This window comes from Saccoglossus kowalevskii, chromosome 6, assembly GCF_978046115.1.
Source record: "Saccoglossus kowalevskii chromosome 6, keSacKowa6.1, whole genome shotgun sequence".
NCBI classification, from domain to species: domain Eukaryota; kingdom Metazoa; phylum Hemichordata; class Enteropneusta; family Harrimaniidae; genus Saccoglossus; species Saccoglossus kowalevskii.
In genome coordinates, this window is record NC_140646.1 from 20,690,237 (window position 1) to 20,714,573 (window position 24,337).

General features: G+C 35.2%; 1 protein-coding gene across 1 annotated transcript; it reads right to left on the minus strand.

Annotated features, from left to right (window-relative positions):
* Positions 1–24,086, minus strand: LOC100372356 (uncharacterized). Its single transcript, XM_006812335.3, has 14 exons — positions 23,913–24,086; positions 22,151–22,210; positions 19,316–19,409; positions 18,075–18,892; positions 12,840–12,988; positions 11,192–11,360; positions 6,623–6,701; positions 6,259–6,407; positions 4,771–5,143; positions 4,246–4,484; positions 3,854–3,961; positions 3,134–3,347; positions 1,412–1,518; positions 1–1,222 (listed from the first exon to the last, which is right to left on the minus strand). Exons 1-14 carry the CDS (start codon positions 24,054–24,056, stop codon positions 1,055–1,057), a joined length of 2,871 nt encoding a protein of 956 aa, XP_006812398.1. The 5' UTR covers positions 24,057–24,086; the 3' UTR covers positions 1–1,054.
* Between the last annotated feature and the right edge of the window lie 251 nt (positions 24,087–24,337).

A 24,337-nucleotide genomic window follows, 5' to 3' on the forward strand; every position in this document is an offset into this window, starting at 1 on the left:
TTAGTTTTAATACTTAACATCAAAAAAAATGTGTATTTTATTTGCGCACAAAGATACAATGTTCTCAACAAATTTAACCAGGGAGATTTTTATATTCATCCACGCACAAAAACACAATTTATCAATGTCTGAATAAATTGGCTTGAAGCCAGATTTGACATTACAGAATAGGTCTTATGCATGACCCCGAAAATGGTCACACATCCTGTTCCTTACTATCTTCCAATACCAGGATGTGTCGTGCATAGGCCACTATTTTATCCTCTGCACTTAAGCAAACAACAGGAAAAAGTAAACAATTTACCGGTATGAGAAAATAGAGGGACATTAACATTTGTTAAAATTTTTTTTTTTAATAAAACTAAAAAAAATTTTTTTTTTTTACATTTTTTATTACTCTTAATTAATACAGACAATTTGTAGAGAAAAAAAAAAAAAAACACCATTCAGTCTGACAGTGCAATTGAAGCTATGATCTATTTCAGGAATGTATGTAAAACTAGTGTAACATTTTTGTGTGTGAAGGCAATAACTGGGTTGAGGAGTTGAAATAGACAAGTAACATGGTTGTGTATTGAGCTGACCTGACCCCACCCAGAAAACACATAAACAGAGTTCCTCAGAAAATGCAGACGTTGTCCATGTACCCAGTTAAAATGGAAAAGACTAGATATTTCATGGAATAAAGCAATAAATACTGAAAGACATCAACTCATTCGCTGGTACAGAAATAACTGCATTACCCACGACTCAGCCCCCACCCCTTTTCCTCCCCTATAACAAAGTTTGGTACCACAATGCCACTGAATTGTTTCCCTCCCTGCAATCCCAAATTAATACAAAATATGGTACAAACACTTGACTTAAAAAACAGTATATACCAAAGTAAATCATGTTTGTACATGGAGATGAAACCAGACAAATTCTATCAAGTAAAAATCACTACAAAGACTAGTTCTGTACATGTTGGGTGCCTTCAAACACTCAACCACTTAAAGACACCCACAAACGTTTCTGTACAAAGATAAACACAACCCCCCGACCTGAAAAATTGTTAGCGACGCCTACTTCGATTTTGATCTCTATTCCTCGACCGTGATCTTCCTCGTCTGTCATTACGCCACCTTTCTTCTTCTCGTTTCTGTCGCTCCTTCTCTAGCTTTGCATCGGCCTCTTCTCTCTGTTTTTTTCGTTCCTGTCTTTCTTTTTCTTTCACTACAGCCTGTTTACAATCAAAATATAGTTTAATGGTGTGCCAACAATCACTGTATCATGGTTCTATCTCTGTATTCCAACATGCACCGATTTTCAAAGCATGTCTGAAAAAGAGCTACAGACAAAGCCTAAATTAACAGTCCTAATTTCACACGTCGTCCAAAACGAGGACTAATTATGTCTACTGAAAACTGACCTGTTCTTCTGTGAGAGGTAGCCAATATATACAAGGAGTGGCTTTTGTCTTTCTGAACAGATCATCTAAAAGTTTGGCAGGCGGTTCTTCTGGTTCAACTTTCACTTCTGGGGCAAAAATTATAAAATTTTATTTAAAATGAATCAATGTATAACATCAGCCATCTATGAGGACAGACTCATGCCTGGGAACTTTTTTACAAAAAGTTGCGAGAAAAAGGAAATCACACAAAATTGAGAACAGAAAACTATAATGTGACATGTAAATTAGGCAGCAGAGAAACATGCAGTAAATTAGGCAGCAGAGAAACATGCAGTAAGTGAGCAAGCAGAGAAACATACAGTGTGTGAGCAAGCAGAGAAACATGCAGTGTGTGAGCAAGCAGAGAAACATGCAGTATGTGAGCAAGCAGAGAAACATGCAGTGTGTGAGCAAGCAGAGAAACATGCAGTATGTGAGCAAGCAGAGAAACATGCAGTGTGTGTGAGCAAGCAGAGAAACATGCAGTGTGTGAGAGCAAGCAGAGAAACATGCAGTGTGTGAGAGCAAGCAGAGAAACGTACAGTAAGTGAGCAAGCAGAGAAACGTGCAGTAAGTGAGCAAGCAGAGAAACGTGCAGTAAGTGAGCAAGCAGAGAAACATGCAGTGTGTGTGAGCAAGCAGAGAAACATGCAGTGTGTGAGAGCAAGCAGAGAAACGTACAGTAAGTGAGCAAGCAGAGAAACGTGCAGTAAGTGAGCAAGCAGAGAAACGTGCAGTAAGTGAGCAAGCAGAGAAACATGCAGTAGTATGTGAGCAAGCAGAGAAACATGCAGTATGTGAGCAAGCAGAGAAACATGCAGTGTGTGTGAGCAAGCAGAGAAACATGCAGTGTGTGAGAGCAAGCAGAGAAACGTACAGTAAGTGAGCAAGCAGAGAAACGTGCAGTAAGTGAGCAAGCAGAGAAACGTGCAGTAAGTGAGCAAGCAGAGAAACATGCAGTAGTATGTGAGCAAGCAGAGAAACATGCAGTATGTGAGCAAGCAGAGAAACATGCAGTATGTGAGCAAGCAGAGAAACATGCAGTATGTGAGCAAGCAGAGAAACATGCAGTATGTGAGCAAGCAGAGAAACATGCAGTATGTGAGCAAGCAGAGAAACATGCAGTATGTGAGCAAGCAGATAAACATGCAGTATGTGAGCAAGCAGATAAACATGCAGTATGTGAGCAAGCAGAGAAACATGCAGTAAGTGAGCAATAAGTGAAACATGCAATTCACATATTTTATATCATAGTCCACCTTCTTGATTCACCAGCAAAGGATTGTGGGTAAAGTATGAAATCATAGCCACCGTTGAGAAAATGATTTTATAACTTGAGAAATACTGATGAGAAAGTTAAAATTTTCAGTGTGCATATTACTTGAGTAAATATTTCTAATATAATTAATTAGAATGTTGTAAAAAAAAAGTAAAATCAATAGCTACTCTCATCGATAAATTGTATAAAATGTACAAAGAATAGAGCATTTTATAGAAAAATACAGAAAGGAATATTTTCAGTTGTGTTACCAAGACAACAATTTTATATGTAGGGTTGGGCACAGATATATGTATGCTACCATGCTCTCATGGAGCTCTTATCTGGAAGCACGATGTTGTTTGTCCGGACTTCCCTTTAAGTTTTAAAATTGAAGCAACAAATCACGGACATAATCGAACAGAATGACCAAAAATACTCACTTCTCTCTTCTCTGTCTCGTTCTCTGCGTCTCTTCTCTCTCGAACTGTCTCTCCGCCGGTCTCTTTCCTTTTCTCTCTCGCGGTCCCGCTCCTTTTCCTTTTCCCTTCGCTCCTTTTCCCGTTCTCTGTATGAATCTCTTCTCTCTCTTGGCGGTATATCCATTTTTACCTTAACCTCTGTCTTTGCTATTGCAACTCCCTTATGTCTGTCAATCTGAGGAAGACGTGCATTTGCTGAATCAAACTGTACAGTCATACATGTGTAAGGTTTGTCTCGCCAACACACAGTTGTAACACAACCTCAAATTTATTCCAACATGTTTTCTTCTTTTTTTTCTCCTACGCTTCTAATCAGATAATATACCATTTTTTTTCAGATATTGTAGAATCCTTTATTTTCGCTTTAGGAATGATTTCGTGAAAATAAAATCCAGCGAATAGTTGTTCCAATATTTTACAATCAACTCATAAAAAAATCAGGGAAAATAAACTTCCATACAAAACACTCAAAAATTCTTCTCAGCGAAAATTAATTCCAGCGAAAACAAAATATTTTACAGTCTTGAAATTCTTATGAAATACAAGTTCAGTGGTCAACATTACTGAACGTGCTAGTGCTATTATAGATGGAATTGATAACTAGATGAAGTTTTCCGAAAACGTGCCTGACAGATGCAAACAAAAAGTTTAAGTACAAAAATCAGATTCTGCATTTCTTACCTCCTCCTGTACGGCATATTCTACAATTAAATTTTTCGGATTACTTGAAGGCCATTTTGTACCATGAAGTGCATCCCTTGTTTTGATCGCCTCTTCCTCTGTTGAATACTGTAAAACATTAAGACAAAAAATCAACAAACCCAGCAGCGTTCTCCTCAAGGCATTTCAACAGTGCGCCATATCCTGTTTTCTGTTAAATTCGTTAGTGCCCTGGTTCCAGACAAAGAATTGTTTACAATACAGACCATCGCACATTGTGTTCCTAAGGACGACCCACCATGCCGACTTCACATGTATCACAGGAAAATGATGGCTAACTGGTTCACTGTCTTAGGGTGACATCAGTATCTATAGCTATATAAATACAAGTACTTCAAATTTGATTCACTTACAGTTACAAAACAGTGGGATTTAATTTTGTCAATCCAGAAGCCTTCTTCCACGATGGTACCAGACCTACTCAGAAGCTCCTTTAGTTGATTGATGGTGAAAGGACGGACGAGATTCATCACATGGACTATTTTAGTGACTGGCATTCGTGCAGGACTCTGTGAACGTCTGGTGATAACGGGATCGTCTACCGGCAGATTGGACAACTGTCTACGTATAATCTTTGGAGGTGATACAACAACTGCAGGGGAAAAAAAAAATTATTTAATTACATTTTAATTAGTTATCAAACCATCATAAATGAATTAAATTGATATGAAAATAATCTTTTCTATCAACAAACTGAAGTTTTAATGCAACAAACTTGCACATGACAAGTATGCCCTCAACATTTCAACAGTGATGTTTGATTTCCGGAATAAATATTAACAAAGAAAAATGGTTTTTCAGGCTTCATGAGCTAGATGGAAGCCATCAAAGAAATGCTAGCCAGTTCCACCCTCAATGATGGCTTTTATGCACAATACCTTTCTCTTCTTTTTCTTCACTAACTTCAATGGTTTTCACTGGTTCTTTATTCTCAATATCTTCTTTTTCATTTTCTACCTCCATCTTATCTTCCTTCTCCACCTCCTCCTCTTTCACAACCGCATCTGCATCAGCATCCTCCACCTCCATTCCCTCATCCTTATTTTCTTTCTCTTCTTCCATACTCTCTTGCTTCTGTGCAGGCACTATCTGAGTGACTGTCCTCCTGATTGGGATCTCCTCTGGGGATGGAGGAGATTCCTCCTTGTGGTTTTCTTCAGAGTCTGAGATACGACTTTCTTCTTCCTCTTCCTCTACTGCTAAGTCAATGACTGCCTCCATCTGAGCTGCTTTGATGTCTGGTATGATACCCTAAATTGTAACAAATCGTTAAAATGATCAACAAATATATCAGTTTCCCAGGTATTATCCCCTGGCTCAGTCTACAATGGATCGTTGATAGGACATTTTATCACATAAATATTGTATGATATTTAGTCATACATGTAGATTGCGGATCTCAAAAGAAGCCATATAGACTATCCTTGATGAGACACTGTCGGCAACAAACTTCAAATTGTTGCATCAAAAACGAAGCTGAAAAAAATCATAGCGTGATTCCTGACTCATAGATTTACACATCCATGAATGCATTTTCAATTCCCTTATATAGGCTTCAGTCCTTAATTTCCCAACTTTAACATTGGCAGGGCAAGAAACTGATTTCTCCAATGTACCGACTGTTAGATGATTTCCCATTTGATGTATAAATAGAATTTTTCAATTTAGTGAAAAATCTTAGCGAGGTGTCTTTGAAACGATAAACATATTGATATCCTCGGCAATACAATAATTCAGTGGGTTTTATACTACAATTCAACTCTCCATAGATGACATGTAAGAAACCTGAAACAAGGATATTTTACACATAGACAATTACATAACCAAGCAATTAAAGTCAATACACCCATGCATAGAAAATCCTGCACAAAAAAAACCCTGTTTACACGTCTAGGTTACTCACAAATCACTAGTTTTAGGGGGGGGGGGGGGGGTTAATGCAATGCTGAAATGAATTATTGATTTCAAAGTATGATCTTTTGGAATTGATTTTGGTAGAAACATTTTTTTTTATAAAATGGTAATGGCAATTTTTGTAAGGTAGGTATATGGAATGAAGTATATACCATCTGTCATGGTTGTTAACAGGTCATTGTCGAAGCATGGTTAATGCACAGTTACCATGGTCTAAGCATTCTCATGATATTCTCACAGTGGTCCATCCATCCATAAATTTGATTACCAGTATTCAGAAAAGTCCAACGATCAAAGACGATGTTTTATAGTTAGACAGACAAATTTGGGGCATTTTGCAGGAGATCGGAAAATAGATATGTCCCAAATGTTGGGGGGGGGGGGGCAAACTTAATCGAGCATTGGTGTTAAGTCGGACAAGAACAGTATTAGCATACATTGGGAAATCTTACTTTGAGTGAATCAGTACTGATGGACATAGCTGGTTTCTTACTGCTCACAGTCGTTTTACTCCTTCCACTTCCCCATTTTCTTTTCCTAGGTTGTTCTGCCTTTCCCTCTGTTGATACCGGCGAGTCATTCTTATCAGATTTTTTTTTAGCTGTAATAATATAGTTTGTAGCAACAATAACTATTTACGCAGGTTAAGCTGTAGTAATGGAATATATGCTTATGTTTTATGAAAGGAAGGTTATAATGCAGTATACTGCAAACAACATTTCATTACCACCATCAAGTCAATGCATGTTGTGCTGGTATGTACACATGTATTGGAGCGGAAATGGGAAGGGGTCATACAGATATGATGCAACTCACATGAAATTGAAATTTTTCTGGACTTTGCCAGTTTACTAGGAGAGATGGCTCTCTTTCTTTCCACTGTCGTCTCCACTTCCTGTGAATATATTAAGTAAATTATATTACTAATTGGTAATGGTGATAACTTAGTGTCTGTCTAATTTGTTCCTCAAAACAGCAGAAGATGACTTTTCCCTGTAAAATTACCATTAAGCAAGCATAAAGACAGGGAATAACAAACTGACAACCCCCATCCCCACTAAACCTCCCCCTTAAATGCCTACAAGTGTTTGTTTTTTTTAAATATATAGGTTTATAGAAAAATTATGCTCTATTGAATGCACACACAATTTTATCTTGAAATCCAGTCCAACGAAATATGGTATACTATGAAAAAAAGAATATCAAAACATGCATCCTTGCCAAGTATTAATACAGTATAATAGTGCCCATAAACAGACAATTTGTAACCAGTAGCAACAACTAATATCTATTGATTTTATCTGTGTGTGTTCAAAGATTTGTTTGTGCATTTTAGGTAATTGTTAGCTCTTCAGGCACTGCAAGAAAAAATATAGCTGCGTGTTATCAGCAGGAAGAGAAAAGAGCATCCAAAATTACTTACTTACTTGCATTAAAAAAAAAGAAGAAGATTTTATACCAATGCTTTAACCTTTTCACCACCAGTTCTTTTTTACATCATAAATTCACAAAATAGTATTTTTGATTGAGAAAAAATAGCCAAATTTTTTGAGTGTGACCTGAGAATAAACTCAAATTTTGCATGTTGGCTTCAAAATTAGGGCACATTTCCAGAAATATTGAAGAATATAAGAAAAATTTGGGCAAGTAAGTCTGGTGGTGAAAACTATGCACATCATAGCAAATAATGACCTTTTCAAAGGTCAAACTTTCCACTATTATTCAAGTAACTGTTTTATTTTTAGAATCACTCAGAACAGCAATTCTCTATTTATCTAATATCCTTATGGCAACATATTTGTGTGACAGTTATACTAATTCCAATCTAGTGATGTTTTACTCAAATTTTGACATTTTTTCCACCAATTTCTATGCCTTCTGATGAAATACTTGATTATGTATGAAGAAACATCAATAGCACGTTTTTATGTCACATGGTATGCAGCATAATACAGCCAATCACAAATTGCAAATAATGGACTGCAAGTTTTAGACTGATTTTATTTAACCTTTTTGCCCAAATTTGACTTTTTCACAGAAATGTTTTTGGGAAGTAGGTATTTTTTCATATGTTGATGTGTTTGTTATTATTAACTTGTAATCAAAGTTTCATTGCAACCAAACATGTAATTTTTTTGTGTGAAGCTGATACTGTTAGTGGCACCTGACCGAATACCTAAACAGTAGACTAGTCGCTAGTTGTCACATTTTCCAAATAGTAAATCGCACATTGAATTAGTCTCAGATTAACATTTTTAACATTTACAGGATGAATACAGATGACCCATGCATATCAGGACCCACTATTCCAATAATTACCATTCATCAAGCAATGACCCAAGGTTACAGTGAATAAGCAAGAACTACATTTGTATGCATGCATGCATGGAATGTTTTTAATATCAGAGATGTAGCCAATAGTATGTTGCAGAATTCTATGTAGTTGGTGCGTGTATACGCGTGTGTGCATGTGTGGATTTGAATGTAAAAGTCACCTTCTGCTGGTAAATATAGAAAATCAAGTTATATCCAAAAAAATATGCAGAATTTTGACTGCCCAACTCTGGGCTTACATAAAACGATAAGCTTGAAAATCTGTCTAACAGTTAGTTTCCCCCAATGACCATTTTGAATGAAACCACCAATAGGTACACTACCCAACCTATGCTGTAGCTGTCAACTTCAGGACATCAGACATTCCATGATGGTGATTGGGGAATGGGAACCGGTTGCTTTACTCAATTGACCGAAATTATCAATAAACTGGCTGACGATCGATCCTGCACTGTGCTTTGGCTGCTTTCATACATCGCTGGGATAAGGGTCAGGCACTTTGTAGCGATGTGCTCAGACCAACTGTTCTACAAACTCTAGTGTCTAGGATATGGAGTACCACACATAAGCTTGTGACCGAACATCTGGAAGGCGTGCAAAGTAACCAAAGCTATTTGATTGTAGTCTTTTTTGTCATCACTTTTTTAGTCATAAACGATGAAAGTTCAAGTTCTGTTTATGAAAAAACTGAAGCTGTATGATCTTAGTTCAATCCAGTTTGATGAATAGAGCAGTCTCCAAGATGATTTGATGTGTCCTTTAACAAATCAGTTGATAATCACATGCAGATTGTAAGCGTACAATTTGAAGAATGCACCTGTCAGCAGGTAACCATAGCTACAATTTGTGTACAGTTTCGATGTTCTGCATGATGTTAGCTGTACAAAGTTCAAAGCTAAGGAGTATGTGTTCAATTACAGTCTACCAGGTTCATTTTAAATCAGTTTGTTAGCGAGACGGAAGACTCGTATGACAATTTCATAGTATTGCCATGCACCACAAAGATTGTTCTTGATGATGAAAACTGATAGCATGTTGCAGAATGTTCAGTATCCCACAGTAAATATCACCGAAGGCTCATTTTGTACACATTTACAGTTGTGCAGCTTGTAGAGTCAAGCAATTCGTTCATGTCCTTTCAATCATAATTTATTCCAGTAAGTCACAGCATAAAATATGTTGTATCAGCAGTAGTAACAATCAATGCTACTACACACGTCCATCAGGCTATTACAAATCATTCACACAATCTGTCCTAAACAATATCTCTCCTTTGTTGCTTGATATTGTTTGTCGTTGCAGATAGTCCAAATATATACAGAAGTAAGATCCCACTGCAGCAGTTGTATCATACAGGTGTTCACTAAACCGCAATATTGTCGTGCAGTAGACACCATGCTCATTACAAGTACAAGTCCACGCATAGTAGCAATATGCTATATTACAGTCCAGCGACAGCCAAGGGAGTGTAATCTCTCTCACACACAGAGTCTTGTTGTGCAGTACAGGACAAGATAGGAACACATTTGCTGGCTTAGAATGACATCTGTCTTTAATTTAGGCAGCATCAGGTAATTGCATCCATGGGTAACCCATCAGAACCCTCCTTGACTGGGTAGATATAGTAAGGAGCATTGATAATAGAGTGAGGGAAGGAGTGAGCATACTGACTCGCTCTCAATTTCAATTACTAAAACAGAGGGTTTGATTATAACACAACACTATGAAAAACATTCCGTAATCATAACACATTGTCATTCAGCATCAATACAAGTTTTCATCGTCAAACAATTGAAGTCAGAGGCGAGTAGACTATCAAGCAGACTGTGCACCACGGTACCATGTGGGTTAACAGACGCAAACCAAAACAACATCACATGGATTGAATGTGGACCTACAATATCCACACAGTTGATAGTACCATATAAATGGCTAACACAGGAATATTCGGAAAACTAAGCTAAGTTATTCCTTTGTGACTGGCTGAATACTGAAGAAAAAACTTGGGAAACCCGAACTAGTTTTTTAAAGTTATGAACGTCAATATAATATACACATATTTTGCTAATTTTTCAATCTACAAAGTCCCCAAAGAAGGTTATTGGAAAATGCTAACTTTAACATATTTGAGGGAACCTTTTTTAGAAAAGGATTTCAAAAGAATTTCTAGTGCATTTAAAGCTTTCCCATTTTAAACTAGATGACAAGATCTATTCCTTAGCATTTTTGCACTATTGAATTCTGTCATTGTTTTCAATTTTCAGGCAACCTCTAACCAATTTGAAATGCACTTTTCAGTAATTGTTTGGGCCTTTCACACATTAGAGATTATACCACTCTTTTTAAAAAAGATGACTTCTGCATTTCACCATTTCCACTGGCCTCACCAATTTCTTCCAAATAGCAAAACAGGGTTCATCTTTCAAGCCATTTCTTGAAACTGTGCTTGTTCAGAAATAAAATTAATCATCCACCAATCCCAGTGCGTAATTTACATGACAGTGAATGTCTCTTCTGACCATTGTTTGGTATCGCATGAACCTCATTTCTTGCTTGAAGCTACATGACAGGCTTATGCGACCATCTCTCAATACTAAATGGCATTATGGCAAAACCAATATTCTATCACACTACCAACCAGGTCTAAAAACCTTACCCTAAGGATCCTCCAAAGTCACATCCACAGTTGAACCCCAGACAGTATGTGCCACTGGTTTTACCCGACTATGGCACACTGACCTAGTTCAATCTCTAATTAGAATTTAATCTAACAATGGAGGAGATGTATCCACCCCTTACGTTTTAGAAAGTCCCACTGAAAGGTAAAAAAAGCATGGCGCACAGAAGGTTTTGATAGTCTACACACCCCTTACAAAATACGTGAATGACGAGAGTAATTTTCTTTTTAGGTTAACTGAATAGGTTCATTCTAGCACAATAATGATAATAAACATATTTAGTGATATATTCTTAACTTGCTTGAGTTATTACATACTCCTTCCCTCAATGTTTGTAATGCCATGGGGTTTTCAAGTGTTCAAAATAACCTACCTGCTCTTCACTTTTCACAATTTTCTCCTCTAGCTCAGACTCTGCATCATTGTCATTCGATTTGCCTTCTTCTGTATCCATAATGACTGGCTCATCATCTCTGTCTTCTCCTTGCCGGCTGTCCCATCGGCTTTTTTTATCCTTTGTTATCTTCTGTTTAATTGGTTCACTGCAAAAAAAAAAAACGAAAACAAATTTGAATCGTCACAGTCGACACACATAAATTTTATGTGAACAAAATGCACAATGCAAGCGCTACAGTTGTCGCGCAACACATGTTCAATTTGATGCTGTGGGTCCCATATCAAACGTAACATCTGGTTATCTAGACGACATTAATTGCAACTTCTGCCTAACTGATTGAATGAAAAAATGAAATAAATAGATTTGCAATCATTTGTAGAAACTCTATATTTCAGCTAGAATACAAAACATGTACACATACACTAACGAATCAGTTGCAATAGCATTTCATTTAACTGCCAATAGACCAATTGTTATTACACCCTCAAATTACTACCTACATAATCCTTTCAAGCTCCAATTAATTTTTCATCACATAGACAGTTATTATTATTAATTAATATCATACTGAATACATATTAGTGGTTCAGCTATTTAAAACAAGCAGCCTCTCGACTGAGATAGCTCCGCTGTTAGCAATGCACATTTCAATTAAAGAACAGAAGATATCATTAGAAAATGAACAATATGCATAGTATCAAAGAAATAGGACTTGCTGTTTTCAACAAGAATTCAAAAATATCATTTTTCACCATAAATGATTGTGGTTTTTAACAAGAGAACATCACTTTTTACCAAAAATGACAAAAATATTCACCAAAATTAGAGAATTGAACATATCATTACAAAATGAACAAATCAGAAAAAGGTCCACATGTAGTACCTATATATGTAATATCAAAGCAATTGGACTTGTGGTTTTTAACAAGAAGTCGAAAATATCACTTTTTACTAAAAATGACAAAAATATTCACCAAAATTAGAGAATTGAAGATATGATCATGAAATGAACAAATCTAAGAGAGGTCTGCCCAAGGTACATATACACCAAGTATCAAAGCATTCAGACTTGTAGTTTTCAAGAAGAAGTCGAAAAAGTAAAACATTGACACAGACGACTGACAATCACTCATATGATAAGCTCCGCTCGACAAAGTCGACAGCGGAGCTAAAAATAGGAAAGGGATGCCTAAAGCTGAAAGGATATAACAGAAAGAATACAGGTAAGTGTATTTCTTTATCCTAAAGATGCTTTTTTTAAATTCAATACAAGCATTTTTTTCATAAATACTATACTATCCAAATACTATTTCACTGGTTCCTCACTCCCGAATCTCGCGAACTTTGACCAACATTTTGAGCTCAACAACTATGTAAATTCATTATATTCACTATGTAATGTCATGAAGGTGCACATAGCATATGGGAAAAACAAACAACTGTCATCCATTGATTAAAAAACTAGCATATTCAGATTAAAAGAATGCTACATTTTTTCAGCCAATCAATACGACAGTCATCCACAAGCTGTGGAGAGAAAATATTATCAGAACTTTCGGAGAATAATGAAGAACACAGCAGAAGAGTAGTTGTGTACCCACGTTACCCCAATACATACACTAACCTTGGTTGGTCAGCTTGTGGCCTTTCTTCCATGGACATCTCAGCTTCAGGTGCGGTGTGGTAACTCTCATCTCTTGGATCTTCTTTTACATGAATTGGTGACTGGCTAGGACTCTCACTGCTGCTCTCTTGGGGATCTACAGATTTCACCTGAATATAAAAATATCAATAAATGAAAAGCTTTGGAAAGTATGAAATATTCAAAAGTCATGTGTTTATTAAAAAAAAACTGTTGTAGCAAAACAATCCATATTGTCTGTGGGCACTACACAGATCTATTATTTCTAAATTTTGAAAGTTTTTTGGTTCATGATTCAACTTGGGAAATTATCATGGGCCACTAATTACAACAAGGGCATAATTACAGGACTGTGGGCCACCTATTATCTAGCACTGACCCAAAATGAAAGCAAAAATGACCTGCTTTCCAACATTTCGTGTCACAATATTATACTCTACAGTGCATGTTTATACGCGAAAAATTGACTAAAATTGCTTTCCAATTCAAATTTTTACCATCTTCTTGAAATTCACCATTTTTGTTTACATACTGATAAGTATGTCATTTATGGCTCTGCCTGAAATTAATGCAGATCTTTTCCTGATTCTGAATATACATGTATATACAAATATATATATATATATATACATGTAGATAGAAGTCCTTGGTAGCACAGTACATTTAACCTATATAGCCTATGGTAGTACAAGGGTTAATACAGTGCATATGTTATTATGGTACATGTAATGTACACATATATAATGTACATTCCAGATTGTTTCAATGCCCATAAGTAACAAAAACTGTGGTAATCCAGGAAGCTACAAATCTTTGTCGGATTCTAGTCAACATGCATTTCAGAGGATTAACCTGAATGCTGTCTTTTTTCTAATCAGAATGAGAATTTAAAATCCTTTGCAATTCCCCATGGGCAGGAGTTAACCCTCCCCCTTGTTTGATATGTGCCCTTTAGATTTATCTTGTGTTTTTCATTTGAATTAAAATGCTAAAAGCTTCAATCCAGGAAATGACGAGTACCTCCAAGGGTACACATGTCTGAGTTTATGCAAGGCTTACAATGGGTTTTATTTTTCTAAATTGAATAAGTTACATAATAACACGATTGGTCTAAATTAGGAGCACATTTCTACGTTAGGTGAATGTAAACTAACAATTGCATTTCATGAAGCCTTCAAAGAGCACTTATTTTGATTATGTTAATGTATTATTTTATGTATTATTTTATTACAGACAAACCTTTCATTCACATAAACACAAATTCTAACTAATATGGTACCTGTCATACAAAGCAGTATTTCCTTATTTTGAATTTAAAACCTGGATGAACATGCATGCAGCATGAAATCTGAGCATCTAGTTAATTAGTCAACAATAGTGAATCACATTTTCATTTGGTTACAACCTTCTTGTCATGAAACTATGAAAATACAGAGGAAATATTTAAAGAAAGGTAAATTAAACATTAAAAAAAAAAATATACAATAATAGCAAAAGTATGTAACATTTAACATTATTAATTCTGTTTTATTTTCAGTGACCAAAGTTCTTCATTTTTGGGGGCAAATCAAAAAGTAAATTTTATGTAAACAAGTTCAAGAATTACTATGCCAATTAGCTATGGTCATTTCATCAATATGTATTATTTAATTTCTTGTATTTCCTTTTATGTAGTGAATGACTAGCCCTTAGTTGTATCAAGGAAATCTATTCTGTAAACTAACCCAGGTGTCATTTTTCACATCTTTAGTTAATGCTTGTTTATAACCTACCTACCAAATAATCAAACTTTTTATCTTACAGATGTTTTTTTTAAATTTATTCTATTTGACTTGATCAGCCAAGAAATACAACAATAAAAATTGTGTATATAAAAACACTTGTGCAGCAGTAATTACCAAGAAATAAATATCATGTTAACATTTAGTTTTTGAGTTAAAACAGATGTGCAATTTTTACACACACAGGTCACTGAGACGATGGATAGGAAGTAGTCACATCATTGTGAAAATGCAGTTTTCAACATAGCCGGTATTATAATGTAATATGTGTATATTACACCAATTTGTCGAAAAACTAGCAATACCTGCGAATTTTAAAGTTAAAGAAATACACCTTCCAGAAACTAAAGTTTGCATATGACAGGCAGGCTATTTGTTAGAGTAACCTAAATTGCAACAATCACAATTTCCATAAATTTCACAATTCACAGTATATCAGGCCCAACACAAAATTGCTATTATTACTAGATCCCCTTGAAAACTGGTACATGATTCAGCAAAGAATGAAATAACCTTTTATATTTTTTGTAAACCAGAACTTTTTGAAAAAGAGGCGATTTTATTTTTCAATAGACTTAAATTTTTAATCCACCCAAGACATTCATTTATTTATTATATTTTGTAATTAGGCTAACAAGTACTGAAACCCTAACTATAATTTTTTTATTATTATTTTTTTTTTATACTGAACACAGTCTTATGCTGGGAAAATTATATGTATATATGATAATACAAACTATACAAAAATAACTGTACACCTACACACATTTCTTAAAGACATGTCAGACACCAGCAAATTTATATTTTGTTTAAAAGCTTTACGTAACAAAATGACACAGGTAACATGTAGGCGGTCAATCTTTTGAAAACATGAATTAACAACACAACACACGTCTGCCACACGCTAGACACAATGTCACATTTCCTCATCTAAAGGTCAAATTGACCACCACACAGACATCCATATTCAAATGTAATGCCAGCACAACAACACCATTCCCATGCTAGGGTTAGGAGCTTCAATGTCCTTGACATAGATTACATGCCAACTATATCACAACTGTATTGTCCAATAGTGATGAATTGATAAATAAACAGCAACCATAGAACCCCGAATACAAAGAGAATATGTTGTTCGTTTAGCACATTTACAGAGATCCCAGACATGTGAGAATTAAAAAACAGTTGAATAATTATTATATTACCTTCGTCCCCATATTATTACAGATGCAATCAAAGTCAGCTGATAAGAAGGGATAAAAGAATGCCTAGTAATTTCCTCTGACTACGTTTACACTTCACAGATATCACAGAAATGATATAATCCATTAATAATTAGTTACAATCAAGTGGGTAGCCACATAATCACAAAAAACACTGGTAGACATCAGAACTACAGCACATGGCCACATAGAAAATTCTGAACTAGACCACTTAACTTGAGAGTTATTAGCCACTTCCCACAATTCTCAGAAAAAAAGACCACATAGCTTTACAGAAATATACACCATCCCTCAGAGAAAAAGTGTTAAAATCATGTTGCTTTGGTTTTCACTTCAAAAAACACAACATAGTTCATAGAATCTAACAATAACTTCACAGTAGTTTATTCTTTATAACAATTCTACAGTTTTAATACGCTTTCTGTATAATAATCAGTGGTCTCATCAGAAACACAGCTAATTTGCATAATGATTTATTAAGTGTTGTGATAATTATGCTATATTGTTGATTCAAAATTATAGAGCAGGGGTCAGTCTCCAATAAATAATAGGAGAGAAGCATGCACTAGACAGAAATAATAGAATATACAAAAATTAGGCCTGCATACTAACAAGGAATTTATGGTAATGAGCAGCGTTACTATGGTCATGATACAAATACATGCATCTTTCTCGTACATATAAAGGTAGCTTGATCGATATTACATTATTATTTTCTTTCTATTTTGCACCAAATTACATATTTAGCATGTATTGTAGTGAAAACCACTCAAATAATTAAGGGGCTTTCTGCTCCTGAACTGAGATTTGATTTACCGGTTAATTATTTTAATTAAAATATCAATAAAATACGCTTTTATCTGGAACAAATCATTGGGAAAGGAGTGGAGCTGGCTTCCTACACACAGTACTTACCCATCAATACCACATTTTTAATGCTTATTTTATGCTTCAAATGAATTATTTTCATTGCTTTCATTTTCAATGGTGCCTGGCAGAACCCCCCCCCCCTAAAATCATGATTTGGTCATATTACAATTTAACTTTGTTGATCTTTGCAAGGGTTATTATGTCACTAATTTTTATTCATTTCAAATTCTTCAATATCCAATGCTTTTAGCATACATTTGCCTAGTTCTTCATTGACAACCATTGCCCCCCCCCCCCCCCCCCAATAAGTAATTTCTTAATTTTACTGTATTGAAAAATATATACATGCATTTACTATGTCAGCTATAAATGCACACATTGCACTGTTGGGGCATTCCCATGATGTCATCACAAATCAGACGAGCAAAACAGGCCAAAAATTGCATTACATGCAAATAAATTTACTGATGTGATTAGCGATGTTTCAGAATTACTTAATCTTGGAGTTGTGTCAGCAGTGATAGAGTGGTAAAAATTGCCAATAAATTTGTTGTGTAGCAAATTGGAATAAATCTTCACATTGCACATTGTGTTGTGAGACTTGTTTTTGTCACATCATTGAAATGATGAAATGGATAGGATTCACAAATTTTAAATAAATGACATGCACCAGTAACCTCTAGTACAGACAACAGGTTTAAACGAAACTGGCCAAGATAAATGGTTGATGACATGATACAAAACATGTGCATATGAATACTATTATCTCTTGTCTTTGTACCAAACCAAAGGTCATCAAAATAAAATACAAATCAAAATGCATATTTAAGTTTCACTGCTAGAGTTAATCGCGATTTCAGAATTTTATGTAATTTGTAAAGACAAAATTTTGCACTAGTCACTGACACTGTCTCGTATAACACCACTTTTCACTGCTAAAAAATGTTGTGGTTTACATTGACTCGTGAAATTTACGAAAATTTGTCTTTCACAATTTACAGTATATAATTATATCCTATCTTTGTAAGCAGTCAAAGCATGTTTAGGAAATGGTTAAAACACAGGGCTGCATATCATGTGTAACGTTCATACGTTTAAATAAATCATTCAAGACGTGCCTGAAAACTACTGATTCTTTGGAAACAAAACATGTCACCAGCCAGTCAATATCAACCAAACAAACAATGTGTATATGTAGTCTACACTATGACTAAATCAGTCCACACATGTACAAGAAACAATTCTGAACAGCACACAAATGTACATACAAACGAACAGATCCACAAAACAAAGTTTCTGTTTTCGACTATATCCATTGGAGACTAAAAACAAGAAATACTCACATTTGACGACATTCTCTGACCATCTTCTTCATCTTCATCAGATGAAGAGGAGGAAGAAGAAGAGGAGGAAGATGAATCGGATGAGCTGTCTGATGGAGATCTGATTTCTCTTTTTGCTTCCCTGGACTCCTCCTTACCATCTTCACCTTCCTTCACCATTTTCTCATCACCACTATGTACATCCACTTCAGAGAATTTCTTGTCGGTTTTCTTCTTAGCTTCATCTTCTACTTCTTTTTCTAGTTCTTCAACCTTTTCTGGTAGATCAGGTTTTTCGTTACGATCACTTTTCACCTCAATTTTCTTACCTCCTTTTGCCTCCTCAGTTGTCTCAGTGTCAATTTTTCCTTTTTTGTCATCTTTAGTTTTGGGAATTTTTACCTCTGCTTGTTCCTCTTCGTTCTTTGTGTCACATGGCTTCTCAATGACCTTTGAACTCTCCTCCTGTACATCTGCAGTTGCTGATTCCAACACCTCTGCATTTTCTCCCTTACTGTCACCTTTACCATGCTGTCTACTTTCAAGAGCCTCTCTCTCCTCAGATTTCCCATCATCTTGTTTTTCTACAACATCTTTCTTTCTGGATCTAACTTCCACTTTAATCTCTTCTGTGACAGCCCCATTCTCTTCTTCTGTTGTATCACTTTCATCAGATTTTTGTTTGCTCAGTGACTGATTCAATTCTTCAACCTGGTCAGCGAGAGCAGTAGGGATACCAGCACCCAATGACTCCTTTTCACTTTCTGACTGTCTTCGCTGTTTCGTGGCTTCTTCCTCTTTTTCTTCTTGGATCTCAGCCTGGTGTGCTGCAGCGGCAGCTACAAAACAGATTGAATTCAATCAAGATCACGTGACCACATGCTCGTCAGGAGTAGTCAAGTGGCCAAACTTTATATCGTATTAGTACACAGACACAGTTTGTTTTGATTGATCAGATTACCAAATAGCGGTACAGATTTAAAGATCTATCAAATTGCCATACCAGATTTTACACAACACAATGCTAGTACTTTAAAATCTGTATTATTAGCTTATATTAAAATGGTACATGTACAATGCAACAGGAGGGTTGCGGCTTCTATTATAGCAACCGCACATATAGAAATGATGAATTTTTGATTCTCAATTATTCAAAAAGAATGGGTGCGACTTCTATTTGGGATGCAGCTTCTAATACAGATTTTTCGGTACACATCACTGAATGCATTGACTGTGTACTATTTAAAACAGAGATATTTTACCTTGTAAAGACTCTCGTTGAGCTAGCAATGCTTGTTGTTGCTTCATATACTGTTGAATAAAAGCATTGGAGCCCACAGTTTCATCTGCAGCAATCTGGAAGAACAAATATTCAGTGTACTTTACTATGAGGGTGGATGTACCCAAGTAAGCTCTGTCAATATATAACATGCATGCAAGACCGAAGGGTCTAAAGGATAACACATGCTTTAGAACTCCCATAACTATTGATGTGTGAAGAACTCACTGAAATAGCAAACATACAGATTTGAATCTTCAGCAATCCCAGCCGAAGATCGTAACACATCATACCAACAATGCTTTCAACATAATATGTCTTTGATTGGAAAGCAACTTCCCTGTGTGTCAGTACAAGCTTGCCAAATCAATGAAGCTTTCAGTTGCATGATTTCAAATTTCTGATTGGTCTAAATTAATCTAACGACGAACAAGCACTACATATTTTTGAGGGAAAACCTAGAAAACTCAGTTATTTGAATGACTATTTTTGGCGTAACTTAAACATCACAGCGTTATTATTTTTTGGCAGATTAGCTTACTTTCTAATCTGCCGACGCTGGACCATATTAAGGCAAAAGTTACATCTGTCTACAGGGTTCTCGACGAGGGGTTTTAACAGGACGCCGCGCCCTGTTTTCTGAAATTGTGCCCTGTTTAAATTGTCAGCACCCTGTTATATTTCCTGTGCACCCAGAATTGTTTACAAAACAGGCGATCACTCATTGTCTTCTGAAGATGATTCATCATGCTCAAGGTAACTGGTTCATTGTTTTAAGGTGTGAAAACTGTGAAAATTCCGGCTTATTATTGTAGCAGGTCACCTTGAGGTGATAACACCACCGAACAATAAGTTACAAGTTTTTTCAACACGATTAAAAATGAACATGTGGCCTAGGAAAGTATATTACCGTACCCATATTTTTACTGCCAGGGTGACGTCAAATATATAAAATCGATATCGGTAAAACCATTCGTTAAAACATAAGATCTAAGGTTAAAACCAGTTAACGCCGTTACATCCTCGTTACCGTTATAAAACCCTGGTAAAACGGCCATGCTTTCAACTTGCATCATAAGTGGAGGAAATAAATTTACTTGTGTTCTTCTTAGAACAAATATTCTGATTGGTTGTTTTTCAAGTCAATACGTGGCTTTGTCCAATCAAAAGCATTGTTACCTAATATCAGGATGCACATAGTAAAATGAACTGTTTCCGGGTCACTGCTGTTTTTAACGAAGCAGACATCAACAAACTTTCGATTCGAATGAAAATTATTCTTCTAAGTATGCATTTTTTTATACATAACTCTATTATTTATGATAGTAACTGTTAATTGCAGATCGAAAATCTTCTATTGTGTAGATTTTATTTTGTTTGATCATCTTGCTTTTTGGTGCCGATGACGCACATTCCTGCAATTTTTTTAATGAACCAATTACAAACGTTTATGCGATATCATGAATTTAATAAATTTGCTTCGTCAAATAAATATAAATCACAATTTTTGCTAAAAAATTAAATAAAGCATGTATGTATATTTAGTAAAATAAATTAACACACTTGTTACGTCTTTTTCTGGACGCAATCATTACTGGTGAACAACTGATGTCGCCGCGTGATGAATCGTGCAGCTAAAATCAGCTGATTGTACGTGCTGACGTTTACTTAATAATAGCTCTTCAAAATTCTCATTCATTTTGTAATAATATATATATATATATATATATATATAATGCATATGTAATAATATGTAAATTAATAGATTTCTTGGTTTCGTTTTTTTAACATCCATGCCAATGATGCACGTTACAAATGTGCAACACCTACTTTACATTGGCGCACCCTGTTTAATTTTCAAACCGTGGAGAACCCTGGTGACCAGGTCTATATATCCATTTTATTGAACTGACAATCAAATTATTCTATTAATTCGTGCACAAGAAAAAGAAAAATTTAAACGAATCAAATGTGACCATTCAAAAGTACATGACATTTCCAAAATAAAATTCAAATTTTTTGAAAATCACATTTGTTCTTATTTTTTTACATGGTTCCTCATAAGGTGTAATAATTGTAACAAAAATACGGCAACAGAATACAAGACCTTACAGCAATAGTGCAATGTTTTACTTGTAAATATACACAAGCTAATCACGACTAATACATGACTAATCTTAATCCAACCTGGGTTCAACGTATAGCAAGACAAATATCAGACCTTAGTTTCTACTCAAAGCGAGTGATTAATCCACTCAAAGACCAAGAAGAGCTAATTATCACATGTCCAATTCATATTGTTTTGAAGTGACTAGTAGCATAGGAGAACCAGTTTTAGCATTCAGGCCATTTTCAAAATGCAAGCCAAAAAATGTTAGCTACAAAATGTCATTCAAACTATTATGATTTAACTTTTGTTGACCTGTGTATCATGCAATGTTGCATCTTGTTGATCAGTGTAAAATTTTGACTGCCATAAATATTTGTTTGTTTCATAACTAGAGAGGACTTAATCTCCTATTGTTTGCTGTGACTTCTTGCCTAAAAAGCTGAGTATATTCAATGGTGCAAAATGAACAAGTTATTTTTACACACTCATAAAATAATTGAAAACTTCACAATATTGGTTCTGAAAATGGAGTCTGGACATACCATAACACAAACGGTTATCAAAGCGTTAGTCATTTAGATTGAATTTTTATAAACTGACAATATTTTTACGCCAGTTATATGCTCTGTACTTTGTACTAGACACACAGTGGGCAGAGTGATAACTGAGGTCATCAAATCAAGATAAGAATAACTACAAACCACTCACTTTTTCACTTGGTAAAATATCTGACTGTGAATTCTCTTGCATTTTCTCCAGTGTCACTTGCTGCAAAGAATACAAAATTTATATATACATAAATTTATGGGTTATGGTTTAAAGAACAGTAAGTTTCATCATAATCAACAACGCATGGCCGATACAGTGTTTAGTGTGACCTTCGTCTCCAGTACCCATCATGCAATGCAGATAACTGTAAAATTAAAAGCCAACAGATTCTACTTTGTTCTCATCTTGAAAACCATGATTTTTGAAACATGAAAATATTTGATTCTTTCTAGTTTCTTGATTATTATAATATGTCAATACATATACAAATCAATTGACTGAAAATAATTAATAGAAATTTTTGAAGTTTGAATGTGTGACTAGAATTACGAAACTTGTTTATCTTGAAATGAAAAGCATGATAAGCAAGCATTTGTACACAATCCATGTTACGCTCGAGACTGCATGTGCTTGATTGTTTGGAATGTATTTCTGGTCAAATAATTCAAAGTTGATTGAAAGTACGTTTTTTACACAGAGTGGTTTAATTTATTCATTTGAGGTTGGTATTCAAATAAAAGTAGCAAGATTTCTGTACATTTTCCTTTGATTTTTTGACATTCATAAGCAATTTAGTTGTCCCTCTTGGAATTTAATTAATTTCAACTTGAGAAGATCGAGAATTAGGTGTATTATCAAAGATGGACCTGAACAGGAAGTCAGTAGAAGACAAATAATTTTTTCGTTAGTATGGGGGAAAGTTGGTTAGCGTGGGGGAAAATTAATTGTCTATTCTTGTTTGTGATTGATCGTGGCAACGTTTGGGGGATCGTGATGTAGCTCCATCTTTGAGAATATCAAAATATGCAGCCCATGTTTGCACACATAAACAGAGCAAGAGAATGATACAATATGCTGTACAAAAGAAATGAAAGAACATTATTTTTCATAAATGCATGAAATTTAGTGGCTTCGTGTTTTCTGTTAAGACAAGACTAGAGAAAAGAGGTAACAGAATTGATGAAAAAATTTATATACATTACAACAACAAAAAATGGGTCAAAATTTCAGAAAAATAAAGTAGCACATAAGGCCAGGAAAAAAATTCTGTTTCTGAGGCGATTTTTTTTTTTTTTTTTTTTGAAGACTGAGCTAAAATGGGGAAAATTTGAGAAAAGTGCTTAAAAGGGAAAAAAATGTTTGAGGCGCATAGTTCAAAATGATGCGCGTGGAAACAAGAAACAGAGATTTTTTTTTTCTCTGCCTAACATTAGAGAATTTATTTACATTACAAAAATAAGGTACATCACTTGTCACACAACCTTGGGTCACACAGCCGGGTTTCAGAAACAATCTAGTATTTACAAGTGATACTCAACATCGGAAGAGCTCCTTGGTAGATCATCTGCCTACCGGTATACATGTAAGGGAGGGCATATCTATGTTTAAATTCGCCACAGATGGCGCTATTCAAAAGCACCCTAACCGAAGTAACACAAATAGTGTACTGTGTATTTACATTTTGCTTGGTGCGGGAAGAACGAACAGTACATCACAAAGATACATCTCAGTATGTTGACGCAAAATAATGCTTAACTGATGAGCAACTGGCGACGAATATACAAATGAAATAAACTGTTATTTCTGCCCGAGTATTGAATTTAAATGTTTTTATTTTGCGGGAAAGTGGAATTCGATTTGAAAATGCAGTAGGACACAAGTGGTTATAGCAGGGATTCAGATTGATTTTAACACTACTTACAGTTTTCAAACGTTTTATAAGTTGACTCTTGGTACCACTGTTGGACAACCCACGCTTTTTCAGCTCTGCCTTGAGGTCAATGACTCTCAGCGCATCGATTCTTTTTCCGCTGATGGTCAGGTCTGCGTCCTTAATGTCCGCCATGATGAAAGCTAGCCGGTTTCGGCTTTTCTCGGCAAAGTTCGAGTCGGGCCCGCGAAGATTAGTTCATTCTATACAGGGATATTTGAAGTAGATTGTCAATGAACACTTATTGATAGTTCTGTTCAGTTTTATAAACCTGCTCTGTATTTCCGTAAAATCCTAAGCAAATTTAAAGTATGATATTGTAAAATAATAAATTGTTCTAAATTTTCAAAAAAAGCCTGAAGTGATAATATCCCTGCGAGCAAAGTCTTCCAAATCTATTTTCAAAATGGTTTAAT